This window comes from Vulpes vulpes, chromosome 11 (genome assembly GCF_048418805.1).
Source record: "Vulpes vulpes isolate BD-2025 chromosome 11, VulVul3, whole genome shotgun sequence".
Taxonomy (NCBI): domain Eukaryota; kingdom Metazoa; phylum Chordata; class Mammalia; order Carnivora; family Canidae; genus Vulpes; species Vulpes vulpes.
The window spans coordinates 17,344,360-17,359,380 of record NC_132790.1 but is presented as its reverse complement, the minus strand read 5'-3'; the positions used below and the strand labels follow the sequence as shown (position 1 = coordinate 17,359,380).

The 15,021-nt window shown below is 43.0% G+C and overlaps 1 protein-coding gene across 6 annotated transcripts in view; it reads right to left on the bottom strand.

Moving 5' to 3' along the window:
* SCUBE2 (signal peptide, CUB domain and EGF like domain containing 2) overlaps positions 1-15,021 on the bottom strand; it is a 66,635-nt gene that overhangs the window by 3,211 nt on the left and 48,403 nt on the right. For all 6 annotated transcript variants that reach the window (XM_072727333.1, XM_072727330.1, XM_072727329.1 and 3 more), the window contains 5 exons: positions 9,248-9,418; positions 7,097-7,264; positions 6,219-6,380; positions 4,197-4,394; positions 2,874-3,026 (listed from right to left, as the gene is read on the bottom strand). In XM_072727333.1, the coding sequence (XP_072583434.1) occupies positions 2,874-3,026; positions 4,197-4,394; positions 6,219-6,380; positions 7,097-7,264; positions 9,248-9,418 (852 nt within the window). The remainder of the gene's footprint in view (positions 1-2,873; positions 3,027-4,196; positions 4,395-6,218; positions 6,381-7,096; positions 7,265-9,247; positions 9,419-15,021) is intronic.

Genomic DNA, 15,021 nt, shown 5'->3' with positions numbered 1-15,021 from the left:
TACTTGTCTGAAATATATGTTTGTTTTTTAAAAAGATTGAAGGCAGCCCTGGTGGCTCAGCGGTTTAGCGCTGCCTTCAGCCCAGGGCAAGATCCTGGAGACCCGGGATCACGTCCCACATCGGGCTCCCTGCATGGAGCCTGCTTCTCCCTCTGCCTGTGTCTCTGCCTCTCTCTCTCTCTCTCTCTCTCTCTCTCTATGTCTCTCATCAATAAATAAATAAAATATTTCAAAAATAAATTTAAAAAATAATAAATAAAGGTTGAATAAGCTCTGAGTAAAGACCTGAAAATTTTCTGTATCATTAAAGCATCAATTTTCAATTATTTTCTTCTGTGACATGTGTAAGATACATTCTCAAGGACTTAACTTGAGTTATGTGTAATTTCCCTGGCTCAAGCTACAACTCTTTGAGAAAATGAAAAGAAAAATCAAGATGTTTTCTTGTGTTACAAAGGAAGAGTGAGGACAGCCAGCATAAAATGTGTGAGCTTAAGTGATATTTATTCTGGAGTCTCCATGTCTTTTTTGGTTCCTTCACTGATTCCAGATAGGGGAAGTTGTTGGTTGTCTTCTCTCAGACAGTTGAGGTGTTCTGTCTCTCACAGCAGAGCCAGGGGGGAGACATTGCTGTCCACCTAGTAGTCTGATCCTAAGAGTCCTTGCCTTAGAGCTTTGACATGGTTTCAGGCACAGAGATGATAATCCTGGCTTTTGTAACATGTGAGAAATAAACTATGTGAAACGCTTTTACAAAATCCATAGAATATTTTCTTTCCAAAACATCTACTTTTGGCCCTTCTCTGCCTAAAAACCTACTATGGTCAATGGCTCCCTGTGAGATTAGGAACACTCTTCTGAGTCTGTTACTCAAGGCTCTTCACCACCAAACTCCACACACTTCTATTCTCATCTCTCACTGCTAAGCCCCAGGCACCCTACCCACTCACCCAATCAGGCTATAATCACCACCCATGTCAGGTACTCTATCATGTGGCCTATATCATTTTTTCTTCCTAATGTTTTTCTTTCCCATTTTATATATATATATATATATATATATATATATATATATATATATATATATATAAAGGCCACTCTATCATGTGGCCTATATCATTTTTTCTTCCTAATGTTTTTCTTTCCCATTTTATATATATATATATATATATATATATATATATATATATATATATATATATAAACTCATGTTCTTTGAGGACTGAAATTTCTTGAGATTTTGCCATACCATGAAGGATTAACTGGTGCCTGTTCTTCTGTCCTCACACAGAGCTTTGTACCTGCCACATTACAGCATCTAGGAGTTGTGTTTCATTACTAACCATGTGGTCTCTAGCAGCTTGCCCAATGCCTGGCACAGGAGATGCTCACTAAGTATTCGTTGGGATAGATAAGATGAATTAATAAATTCGTGAATGAACAGATGACTTGTCCCCCCACTGGATTATGAGGTCTTCCAGGACAAGGTCCAGTTCATTTTGTATTCCAAGTCAATGTTTGTCAACAGAGTCCCATCACTGGGACTTAGGGACCATCACTCACATGGACCACCCCTTTACTTAACAAGAAGAAAATAAAACCAGAGAAGTCATCTGATTTTTCTAAAACCACACAGCAAATTAGTAGCAGAGATAAGACCAGAGATTGAGTCTTTCTCTTCCCTCCTCAGGATTCCATATAATAAAAGCCACAATGATAATTAGCTAGCATTGACTGAGCATTTACTATGTGCCAGGCACTGCACCAAGTCCTTTATGGACTATCCCATTTAACTCTCACATTAGCTCTAATGATTATCCTTATTTACACATTAAGAAAATGAGGCTTAGATGGTGAAGGCACTCTAGAAAACAGTATGGAAATTCCTGAAAAAATTAAAAATAGAGCTACCTTTTGACCCAGCAACTGCACTACTAGGTATTTACCCAGATACAAACGTAGAGATCTGAAGGGGCACCTGCACCCCAATGTTTATAGTAGCAATGTCCACAATAGCCAAAATATGGAAAGAGCCCAGATGTCCATCCACAGATGAATAGATAAAGAAGATATAGTATATATATATATATATAATGGACTACTACTCAGGCATCAAAAAAAATTGAAATCTTGCCATTTGCAATGACATGGATAGAACTAGAGGAACTTATTTCACTTATTGTACTAAGTACAATAAGTGAAATAAGTTAAAGAAAAACAATGATACGATCTCACTCATATATGGAATTTAAGAAACAAAACAGAGGATCGTAGGGGAAGGGAGGAAAAAATAAGCAAGACAAAACCAGAAAGGGGGAAAAACTATAAGTGACTCTTAACTCTAGGAAACAAACTGAGGGTTGCTGGAGGGGTAGTAGATGGGCAGATGGGATAACTGGGTGATGGGCATTAAGGAGGGCACTTGATGTAATGAGCACTGGGTGTTATATGCAACTGATGAATCACTGAACTCTACCTCTGAAACTAATAATACAGTATATGTTAATTAATTGAATTAAAAAATTTTTAAATGTAAAAAAAAAAAAAGGAAAGGAAATGAGGCTTAGAGATGGTGAATAACTTACACAATGTCACTGAAAAGATGAGGCCAGGGCTGGCCCATGTTCTCACCCACCAAGCTATGCTCATTTTTATTTATTTTCTGAAACATGTTTTCATCCCTGCAGCTAGTGTCCCCAGACGCCTGTTTAAAATTTGGCACTTGTGAGTCAGCAGTGTCCTTTCTCCTTATCCCACCTGCCTTTCTGAGCATGTGTGCTTGTCAGCAATCCACCAGCTGGCCCAGAAGTTGGTGTGATTGAAAGCAAAGAAGCTCCTTGGGTGTGGTGCGGCCTGAGCTTCACAGTGCTTACCATCATAAGTCACGTAAGGGACCTGGAAGCCTCTGGCACTGTTCCCTTCATTGGACTTAAACTGAATCCACAGCTTCTTTGATCTGGAGGTGAAGGCGATGGGGCGTTCGTATGTCTGGCAGGTTTCATATGTTGTCACAGAATTAGATGAAGCTGCCAAGGGAAGGTGGGGGGGAGGTGGTCTTCAAGACTCATCCTAAGCAGCCAAACAATAACACTCACTTTTTCAAATGCGCCATAAAACAAGTCATGATCAAGAGCTCCTCAGGCCCAGTTTTGTCACCATAGGGGGCCAAAGTCCTGGAAACTGAGTAGACTCAGCTGGTGACTGGATTCCCTCAGAGAATTGAAAGGCCCAGGGCTAGGCAAACAGCAGCAGCCTAGGCCCCAGTGCCCACTGCAGGAGCTGAGCTGAGGCCTCCAAGTCCAGAGGCCAGCAATAATCATCACAGATCCCTGCTTCTTCTGACCAGGCAGGGCAGGGCAGGGCACACTTTATGGACTTTACCTCGTTACCCCTCCGAAAACCATAGGAAGTTGGTGCAGTTGTTAACTCATTTACAGAGGTTGTGTCACAAAGTCAGTATGTGGATAAGTCAGGATTCAAACCTATACCTGACTTGAGACACTGTAACCACTAATAAGAGTGGCAAACACATGGTGGCTCCATGTGTCATTATTCTAAGTGCTTTATGAATATGAACTCAGTTATTCCTCATGATGACTCTATGAGGTAAGAACTATACTATCCCCATTTTAACAAAAAAGTAAACTAAGTCACAGAAAAATCCAGAATGTATGGTTCACAGAACCAATAAGAGGTGAAACTGGGTTCAGATCTAAGCAGTCTGGCTGCTGGGCCCAGTCAATATACTGCCTTGAAGTTGTGTTGATGGTAGTGTCTCTCAATGGACACTGGGTCATATGCCAAGATGGGAGGGGGGGGTCCCTCCTGGCTGGACTATGACCTTTACCTTAGTCAGTCCCCAAGCCACAAGTGGCTTCCCATGGTGAAGCAAGTGTGTGGGGCCAGCCCTCTATGAGCTTCATTGGCTCCATGATGTTGTAGAAGAGGGTCCGCAGTGAGCCTAGAGGGGAAGACTGACCTGCAGAATCACTACCTCTGGGGTTCACCAAGAGGCCTCAAGGTGGGCTTTTGTCTAAATTTTGTTTCTTGGCAAATGCTATAAACTTATGTTCCATCTCTGTTCTAATATAGAGGGGACACCCTAGGTGTGCTGCTCACACTTAAAGCTGGGGAGCATGCCAGCAGGCTTCTCCACTAGCCTTAGAAAGGGAGGGGGACAGAGGGAGGGGACGCACAGGTTTTCCGCATCACCAGGTAGTCTCCACAGTCATCTTCTATGGGCAGGAAGATCTCAGGGACCACGATCAAGATTCGGCGCTTGGGTGGTGGGTTGATGGTCCATGTACACTCGGTGTTGGCTGGGTAATTGCCTGGGTAGTTTGGGGATTCAATGTATCCAGTAAAATCTCCCAGCTCTCCTCCACATCTTCTGTCTGGAAAGGGAAATGCCATGAGTTATGAAGGCACAACACTGTTGTCACTGTGTCATGACGATGGGCAGCTCAGTTGATGAAAACTGCTGCAGCCCTATTGCCATCAAGGCATGAGGTGTGCAGATGGCACCATCCCAGGAATTAGTGTGCCCTGTGCCCTGTAAAGTCTAGTCCTCCCCCTCTCCGTGGGAGCCCAACTACACTAACTCCCCACACAGAGCTCACCATACTGAGTTCCCCTCTGAGTTACCATTTTCTCACTAACTTGAAGGTGATCTTGAGCAGGCATTTGTGAAACAAAGGACAACTTTAGTATTCAATATTTTGTTTACAAAGTCTAAGTGCAAGGGTAACCCATGACACAGAACTTCTAGGTCTGTCAAAATAGGAAGAATAGAGCTTACTGCTAATTAGAGGATATTTGACCTTTTCCTAGAGACCTTATATGAATTCATGATAGCCATAGTCTTTCTCTTTTCTTTCTGGTCAAGAGCACATTTTATTTTTGGTGTGGAAGAGAATTCCAATTAGGTATCAGCCAATATGGGGCATGCTGGATATTCACCTCTGACATCAAGGGCAAGGAGTGTCACACACACACACACACACACACACACACACACACACACACACAAAACCAGTTTAGCCATATCTTCATTCATTGAATCTCCATTCATCCAAAAAATGTTAGCAAAAGCTCTGGGGTTTCAGAAATGAGAAAGACACAGTCCTTGCCCTCAAGGGAGGGGCTTACTGTCTAAAACTGTCAGGTGAATATGTGCAAGAGGGGATGTTGAAGAGACTTTTTCCTCTTTAATTATAACTGGGAATTATTATTTCCATTAGAAAAAAATATAGAGGCTTTTCTCCTTGGAAGGGGGTCGACTGGGGAGAGCCATGAGTTGAGAAAACTGCCTTCAAGCTTGAGGGGCTACCTGAGGATCTGTGCCATGTGGCTCCTAAGGGCCAACCAAAGGCCAGGGATGGGGGGACAAAGAAACAGATTGCATCCGGGTATAGGGAAGAATTTTAAAACACTGTGAACTTCAATCCCAAATTCCTCCATTTTGGGGAGATCTCCTTGCTCCCCTACACCTGCTGTCTTACTGATAATAGATCAGCAGAGATTTACTTCTGACCTTTACTGGAGAATTTTACATAGTGATTAAAAAGCAACCAACTGGCCCAAGCATGCAGCAAGTCTTTGAATGATTTGCTTCCCCATTCCTATAGAATACAAATTAAACTCCACTGTGTGGCATTCAAGGCTTCCCTTCCTGATCTGCCTCAGATTGTCCTGAGACATTCCATGATCCAGGTCCAGGGGTCTCTTCTCTTCTTTCACTCTTCTGAGTCTGTACTTCCTCACAGCTGTTGTTTTGGGTATAAAGCTCTTTCTCTCCACCAAAACCTTCCTGTGCCCTCCAGAAGCCTTTCCTCATCTCACTAGACAGAATGAATTGCCCTCTCCTCTGCAATCCTACAGCCTGTGCTGCCTGCAGGGCCAGGGACTTCTGCTTGCCGTGTCTAGAATGTAACAGGTCCTCAAACAGTGTTTGCTGAACTGAAATTCTGCAGCTCAGAGGAAATGTCAGCAAGTATATCTTGTCGAGATGCCTGGAGGAGTAGCCAGGATCAGCACAGGGGAGTACCTGGGAGTCAAGCCTGGCTCTCTTTCAGCACCAACCTGCAGCACTCGGAGCTGGGTAATAGCTCTCTCATAGTTCTCAATGGGCTTGGGACCCCTGCCCCAACCTCCCTGCCCCAAGTGGACCCAAGCACTTTCCTCTGGGTCAAGACTGTGAAAGCCTTAGAGAGACCCACCTTTACACTGGGTTATGTTTGTGGAGCCATCAAAGTCAGTGGTAGTATTTCCTGGGCAAGAAACACAGCTATTTTTTCCAAATTCAGGCTGATATGTTCCTGCTGGGCAACGGATACATCGGTGAGTGGTGGTGTTGTAGAAATGTCCAGGTGAACATTGAACTGTGGGGTGGAGATGGGGGGAAGAATGAAGCAAAAAAAAAAAAAGAAAGAAAACAAAGCAAAACTGTATTTATCAGTCACATAAAAGTTTTCACAGTCCGTGCAATAAATTTGTATACCCAAACAAAGTACTGCTTTTCTACTTATCTGGGGCTAATCAACACTTAATTCCCTAAATAGCCAGCTTGGGTGGGACTTATGACTCATGACACTGAGAAAAATACAAAGGGAACAAAGTATGGGTATAGCTTCAAAGAGTTTACAGCACGTGCAGAGTCTGGTATAGATGAGCACAGCTGTTTTCATGCAGGGAGCACTTGTCAGCTCTGAGGATGTCAAACTGATGCCAGGCCCAGGGTTGGGCCCCTGGGAGAAGCAGCAGTCGGGCTCTGGGGACAGGTAGGACCTGTATGGGAGGGGAGCTCCAGGGAAGGGTGCTGGGATGGAGGAAGACTGAAAAGAAGGAGCCAAGAACCTCTCCTAGACTGGTCATCCCTGTTTGAAGGGGGTCCAGGTGGTTGAGGGAGACCATGTCTAGAGAGTTCCCATGCTCCCTGCACATCCTGCAGGAGTGGATGGAGCTGGGACCTGATCTCCTAGCCACTGGGACCACACAGGGCATCTCTGGACTGGGCTTGATCGGAGCTTGACCAGACTCCCATGGTTCTCAAAAGGGAAATTGAGTTCTGGAAAAAGGCAAGCTGCCAAGTCCTCACCTCTGGTCTCACAGTCCTGAAAGGAAGTGGCTCCCAGGTGTTTGGTGGGGAGCCCTCCTCCACAGGGGAAGCAGGAAGTACGGCCAGCCTCAGGCTGGAATGTGCCCAGGGCGCAGAGCTGGCAGGGTGCAAAACCATCTGCAGAATATTCACCAGGTTGGCAAAGACCTGGGGAAACCAATGACCCCAAGTGAGCAAGGTCCCCTGTGTCCCTTGGGTGGACACTTTCCCATCTCTCTGTAGATGAGCTCAGAATTTGGTCAGACCTGTCACCCTGTGCTGATCTGAGCTCCCACCTCAGTGAGAAAAGCCCTGCCCTGCCCTGCCACTGACCCTGAGAAGGTGGCATGTGAGCGCCTGATGTTTACACACAGGGCTACAGAGCACAGTGCAAAGACAGAGACCAAGGAGCCAAGGGTCAACTGCTTCCAAAGAATGGACCAGGCCTGAGTTTGCTTAAGGTTTAGGACTATACAGTACACAGCCAGCACCCCCCTCAGGGAGGGTTCTCTGCTCTGGAATCAATTCAACCCAGAAGTATACCCTCACCCAGCTGATTACATCCTAGTGGTATAAAGACTCTTCTGGTCATGAAAGAGTCTCCCTATTTTATCAATTAGGTTTACTAAGTCACTAAAGTGTGTCCTGGCCTCCTTCTACTAAATCCAACCAATCTAATCCATATTGATAGAGGGACCTTTTACTTTAAACACCCTACTTGATCATTTTTTAAATTTATGACAAGAAGCACAGCCATAAACAAAAAGATTTCTAAGAGCACATGATTCTTAGGAATTAGCTTGTCACTGCCAAGATGTTATGAAAAGCTGTGTCTCTTGTACTGCTGACCATCTCTCCCCTATTAAATTTCATGGTCTTATTAGCCATAGGTTATAGATATAATGGCATTTAGTGAACACACATTCAAAGGAAGAGTCTGGAGTCTGTCAGACCTATGTTCTGATTCAAATCCTCCACTCTTTGGCTATATGACCTTCAACCATTCACTTTAACCTCACAAAGTTGTTGTAGTGATACAAAAACCATAATAATAATTCATGTAATACACCTTGCATGATGCCTGGCATAGGTTAAGTATTTAATAAGTGTTAGCAATTGCTATTATTACTAGTATTATTCTTACTATAAAGATATCTTAATAAGGTCACATAGTGTAAACAGATGTCCCAAAGTGCCTCCTTATCAACACTGTAGTTGGTTTGAGGGGAGGAGAGGGGCAGAGGCTGAGGAAGAGAGAAAATCTCAAGCAGACTTCCTGCTGAGTGTGGAGCCCTCCGTGGGGTTCCATCTCACGACCCTGAGGTCATGACCTGAGCCAAAATCAAGAGTTGGATGCAACTGACTGAGCCACCCAGGCACCCTATAACTTTTAAACCTTTTGAAAGGTCCTGTAGTTGAGCCTGGAGTCATTTAGGTGGGGGCTAAAGCTGGCTCTGGAGGTCACTGGGAGGAAAGATGGGAGCCACAGGACATCCCGTGCTCTTCACCACGGACATCACCTACAAACTGCAGTGTTAGATCACACCTTCTATTTGAACTCACAGAGCATCAATTTGGCCCTTCTTCCATCTAATAAAAGGAAGACATTTACTAATAAAATAAATAGGAAACAAGCCCACAAAACCCAAGTAAGCTTGGCTCCAGAGTTAACATTTTATAAGGGACATTAAAAACTCTTCCCAGAGTTCTGACAAAACAACCAGATGGATACTCTTTAAAAATCAATAAGGTAAAAAAAAATCAATAAGGTATGAATTTGAGACCAAAGCTGGAAAAATAATTAGAACTACTTTCTCCAACTTAACACTTTCAGACCATCCCCATACACTGGGAGATCAATAAGGTCTCAAGGTATATTTATTTACAGTGAGTAAAGCATGCAACAGCAACCCTTCCACCTTTTCTTCTGCCAATGTATTCTATCAGCTTTTCATTTATTTATTCAAGTGAGCATCAGCCCAGCATGTGTCTTTGGCACTGAAGCCAAAGACGAAGCCAATATAATATGGTCCCTGCCTGTAGGAAGCCCAAGGTGCAGTATGTGCTATATGCACTGAAACGCTACTTATGCCTTCTGTCTAGGTAATATTGGAGACCAGAGGAATAAGAAGAGGAAGATGGAACACTTACCTCCACATTCCGATACATTCCAAGCTTCTGGAGTCTTCAGGGCTCCAGGATTTTCTGATCTTGGGCAAGGTTCGCACGTGATTTGTCCTTCCTCATTTTGGAAGGTTCCATTTGGACACAAAATGCAGCGTTCTTGCACTCCATCATAATATGTCCCAGCCCTGCAACTGACTAGCCAAAGGGGGAAATGTTCTGGTCAGTGAGGGGACAGAAGCCAAGGAAGGATGATATGAGTGATAGGTGCAAATAGATGGCATTGACCCCACACTCCTCCACACAAACGCCCTGAATACAGAATGTGTACCTCCTTTGGGTTTTCTGTGTACACCCCTTGCCATGTTGCCCACCATTAGAGGTGTTCATGGGTTCTCTCTCCCTAGACCACGAGCTCCTTAGAAGCAGGGATCACAGTGGTCCTAATTATTTTTTAGCACAAGCACTTGATGACTTCTCCTATTTCATAGGACTGTCGGAAGGGTTATAAAGTGAAAATCATTCATTGAACATACTCCCAGTGCTGAAAGAACAGAGAAGAGGGTGATATTAATTCTGGCTGATGGCATCCCTAAAGGCTTCCTAGAGGAGGCCACGTTTGTGTGGACCCTTAAAGGATGAATAGGATCTCCCCAAGAAGGAAAAGGGGCAGGTCATAAAAGGTCACGTACAACATACAGGAGAAGAGGGAAGAAAGGAAGGTTAGGATAGACTTTAGAAATTCTTGAATGCTAGGCATTTGGGTTTTATTCTTCAGGTTGAGGAGCCATTAAAAGAGAGGAATATGACCAGAGCTGGGTTCTGAAAAGCTCACCCTCTGGTGGCTATAGGGAGGGTAATCTCAAGAGTCTTACCAATAAGCTCTCCAACACAACATGCTTTGTGTTTGTAATAAAGTTCATGTGTTATGAAAAGTAAACCATGGTAAATGTCTCCTGAAAGAATGAACTACAAGGAAATTAATAAACAATGCTTCTGGCTATATTTCTGGTGTTGTTAGTTAAATGTAGATTTATATCTTGTTTTAGAATATGAACATTAAATGTGCTTAAGTGGGTTCTCAGTATCATATTCAGACATCAACATAACCATCAAAATAGCCTTTCTAATGGCGAACATTTGCTGAATACTTGCAATCTCCTGTTCATCATGCCAAAAGCTTTTCATACCTTATCTCATTTGTCCCTGAAAACAACCCTAAGGAGTTAGGTGCTATTATTAACTCCATTTTACAGAAACAGACTTAAGGATATTAAATAATTTGGCCAAGGTCCCACAGCTAGTCTGTGAAATACACCTACAGTGAGATTAAGAGCTTTCAATTTAAGAGGGAGAAAGGGCTCTTGCAAAAGTGCAGACTGAATCTTAATTCAAGACTGCCGAGGATTCTCTACGTGATGTTAGAGGAGTCTGACTGGAATAAACACATTCTCTTTCATACTTAAGCTGCTGAGAAATAGAAAACAAAATATCACATGATAATATTAGCTATTATATCTCTTCAATGTCTGTGAGGGGGAATACCCGTTTTCATGCTTTCCTACAAATGCAATCTGCATATATCCTTTTTTTAAAGATTTTATTTATTTATTCATGAGAGACACAGAGAGAGAGGCAGAGACACAGGCAGAGGGAGAAGCAGGCTCCATGCAGGGAGCCTGATGTGGGACTGGATCCCAGGTCCCCAGGATCACACCCTGGGCCGAAGGCTTCGCTAAACCACTGAGCCACCCGGGCTGCCCTGAATATATACTTTTAGAGTTAAACATGACAAAGTCCTCTATTACCATTAATAAAAATGTGTTTTCATTATTCACTTTATAATCTGAAAAAAACCGAAACAAGGTTTTTTCTAAATCATAAGCCAAAATATGCTACATATGCTACATTTCAAATATTAGGTCTACAATTAAATTCAATCAAAAGTCTACTCTAAAATCTAAATTTTAATACTTTTTAATACTGTTTGGATTGTCTTTTATAATATTTGTGTATCATTTTAATTTAATTTTATCATATTTTTTAAAAATTAAAAGGGAACCAAACTCTTGCTTTCTCAACAAACAGCATTCTAATGGGCCGGATGCATAAAGCTGTGGCAGACAAAGTCTAATTCCAGACCTAGTCTCTAAACACAGCCCCACTTGATAGTGGTTTCCATGATGACTCTGGTTTCAGCTAATCTCCCATGAGAAGCTGGGCTGAATTATGTACTAGGAATTCATGACTTTTTATCCTGTGTCCCACCTGACTGTCTGAAGGCTAGCAGCAGGCCAGCAGGCAGAGAATAACTTCTTCGTGGCTCTAAGGAGTCAGATGTTGTGAAGGCTGGTAGAAAGTAAATAAAACCAAGGCCATCTGGAGCCCCTCTAGCCAAGCCATTTCCATTTTTGTAACATTCATTCCACTAATGGGAAAGTGCCAGATGATGGCAATGATTTCAAAGCCACCTTAATCATAACTTAGAGTCAGTTCAGCATGGTCTGTTCTGCTGTAGTTCCTCTGGCAGAAAATGGATCCCTTCATGGGTGCATGAGAATGGCTCTGGTTCTCGTTGGAAAATATAACAGGATGGGCTCCTGCTGTTCTGGGTGTCCACTCATCCTTAGAACTATTTAAATCCCCCAAAGCCTTTTTGAGGTTACATTTTGAGAAGCCTCACAATGTCCCACAGCTGTTGCAATTTCCCAACTGAGCAAAGGGCTGAGATATGCCCCCTTGTCACTGCAGAAAGGAGGGCACTGGTCTTTTTTCTCCCAGTGAAAGGCCTGCTTCACATAAACAAACTCATATTGTCACTCACAGTTTCCATTTTCCTTCCAGAAAGACCTACAGAAATAATTCCTGCCAAGCACCTTCCAAATTAATTTCTTTCACAAGGTAAAAATGAGCTCAACAGCAAAGAGTGATTCTGAATGTCATGAAGAGATGCCTGAAAACCACTTTTTTGCAAATGTGCTGAAGATTTGGTCTGAAGAGACCTCAATCGCATGTTCCAGTTGGTTCTCTTTTCTCCTTGAGCAGCCAGCATGTTTTGCTGCCCCAGACAAAGGAGTCAATTGCCCCCAGAACACTTCAGGATCACAGCAGAGCTTTTGTATGTCTTCAGTGACCATTAAAATCCCATTCTCAAATCCCACACAGCTGTTTTCTCCCTCTCTTAAGAAAAAAAAATACAAGAAAGCTTTTCTGATGCAAAAGGGAGAGACCAGCAGGGACAAGGATTAATGGCAACAAAGAGACCTGAAGGCTCACCCTCTTTTCAACACGATGGCCTTTGAGTATTTCAGGCTATGGACAAACACTATGGTCTCTCTGTGGCGAAGATGGTGAACCTAATAAAAGAGGTCATTCTCTAGGGTCTGTTTTCTTAAGAGTCACGCTTTGACTTCTGAAGGAAAGCCATAAGCAGCCCACGCAGATTCCCAGGGTGTTCTGGAGCTGCTGCTTTGTCACAGCTCAGAGGCTAAGACAACACCGTGGCCTTGGGATCCCAGTTTGAAACCCTGTTAAATGGGTGTTTCAGGATAACAGGAGAGAGCACCCCCTTGGCTCAGAGGTTGAGCTGTTACACTGTCCAGGTTTTTGGTGTGTGTTCTTAGAGTTGGGGCGGAAAGCGGAGTCCAGCTGACGCCTTCCTGGCTGGGTTTCCCAATGCATGCTATGCTCTCTTCATGCTTAGTTAATGGGGGAGGCAGGGAGAGACGTCATTTCCCTTAAAGTGCCTCTTTTGCCTTCAATTGCAATATTTCCCCAAAGATTTGCCCCTTGCCCTCTTTTCTCTTAATGTTGGTGGCTATCTTTAGGATTTCACCTGTTGTCCCTGTGAAAATACATTAGTTCAGTAAAATACTTAGCACTGATTATGTGTTGAGTTCTGTTCTAAATGGAGCTGGAGCTATAGCACACAAGACAGACATGGCCCTGCCCTAGGGGACTCTCATTCTGGAGAATATGCACAATAAATGGGTAAGTAAATAAATATATAGCAGAATGCTACCTAGAAGTAAATATGATAAAGAAAAGCGAAACAGAGTAAAAAGGGAATACAAAGAGTGGTGGGAGTGGAGTTTGTGTGTATATAGTCTCAGAAGAGTAGCCAGGCTTTCCTCTCTGGGCTGAGATCAGACTGAAATGAACAAACTGGCCTTGCAATGGCATTGCCTAAGAGCAAAAGAAAAAAAAAAAAAAGCCAATGCAGCAGGAACAGAGTAAAAAGAGCCAGGGTAACAGGAAAGGAATCCTAAAAAGCAAGCAAGAGCTAGATGATGCAGGTTCTTGAAGGTCATCGTAAGGAAATTAGACCTTACTCAAAGCATGTTGGAGGATTTGATAGAGGAATGGCATGATCTGACTTATGTTTCTAATAGATATTCTGGCTGCTATGTGGAGATCACGAGGCAGGCAAGGACTGAAAAACAATTCAGAGCCTGTCACAACAGACTGGGCCCAGGATGCTGGTGGTTTGGAATAGAGTGGTAATGATGAAGGAAGACATATCTACTTAGAGTAAGAATATAATGTGAAGGTAGAATTTGCTAACGAACTGGATGAGGAGCATGACAGAATGACAGGGGTCAAGAAAATGTGAGATTTTCAATTTGAACAATGAGGTAAATAGAGGTGCCATTTACTGAGATGAGGGAGAAGCAGGTTTTACTTAGGAGGGAGGGAGGGAGGCAGATAGACACCCTGAGTTTAAGACGTCTGTTGGCCACACAAGTGTCGATATTGAAAAGGCATTGGTTTTACTGGTGGTTTGCAAGGTAGAATGTGACACCGCAGGGCTTTATGAAATGATCCACTGGGTGTGGGCAAAGCATCTTCACATCTATGCCTATTAACTTTTACCTAAAAATGAGAAACAAAGAAAGGGTTACTGGTTCAGTGTATGGTCTAAGATTGGTGCCTCAGTCTGTCTGCATCTCCATGAGTCGTAGACACACATGAAGACACAAGGTCTCCAAGAAAAGAGAAGAACATGGCATTCCACAACTCTATGGGGTGGGAAAGTACTGACTGCTTTGCTTCTTTCAATGCATTGAGAATTTCAGTTTGCCTGGTTGAATCAATTTCCTGATTATATTATCGAGTTTCAACCAAACCAACTGGCACAAAATAGAAAGCAACTTCAAACAATCCAGCGAAAACCCTGGACTGAAGGTACAACCAACAATGGGTGAACACCAGGGAAGAGTCAGGCAGACACAACTTTTACTCTTTGCCAAACAGTATGACATAGAAACAGAAATCAGATCTGACAAGAGTTGAGCCAAAACACTAGCAATTCACAAAAAGACTATTTGAAAAATGAATTTACAACCACTAATGTTAGCAATGAACTTTGCCAGATTATAAATGTGGTACCTAAAGATGCTAGCCAATTATTTTAAAACTGCTATTTAATCTATATCTCGTTCCTTTATGATGTACATCATATATTAGCCAACAGAACAAGTATGTGCTTTTAAAATAAGTAAACACTCGGGATCCCTGGGTGGCGCAGCGGTTTGGCGCCTGCCTTTGGCCCGGGGCGCGATCCTGGAGACCCGGGATCGAATCCCACGTTGGGCTCCCGGTGCATGGAGCCTGCTTCTCCCTCTGCCTATGTCTCTGCTTCTCTCTCTCTCACTGTGTGCCTATCATAAATAAATAAAATTTAAAAAAAAATTAAAAAAAAAATAAAATAAAATAAGTAAACACTCATGAATTCAAAAATATTTAACTTTGTGTGTGTGTGTGCGCGTGCCTGTGCGTGCAAGCATGTGCATGCATGCATG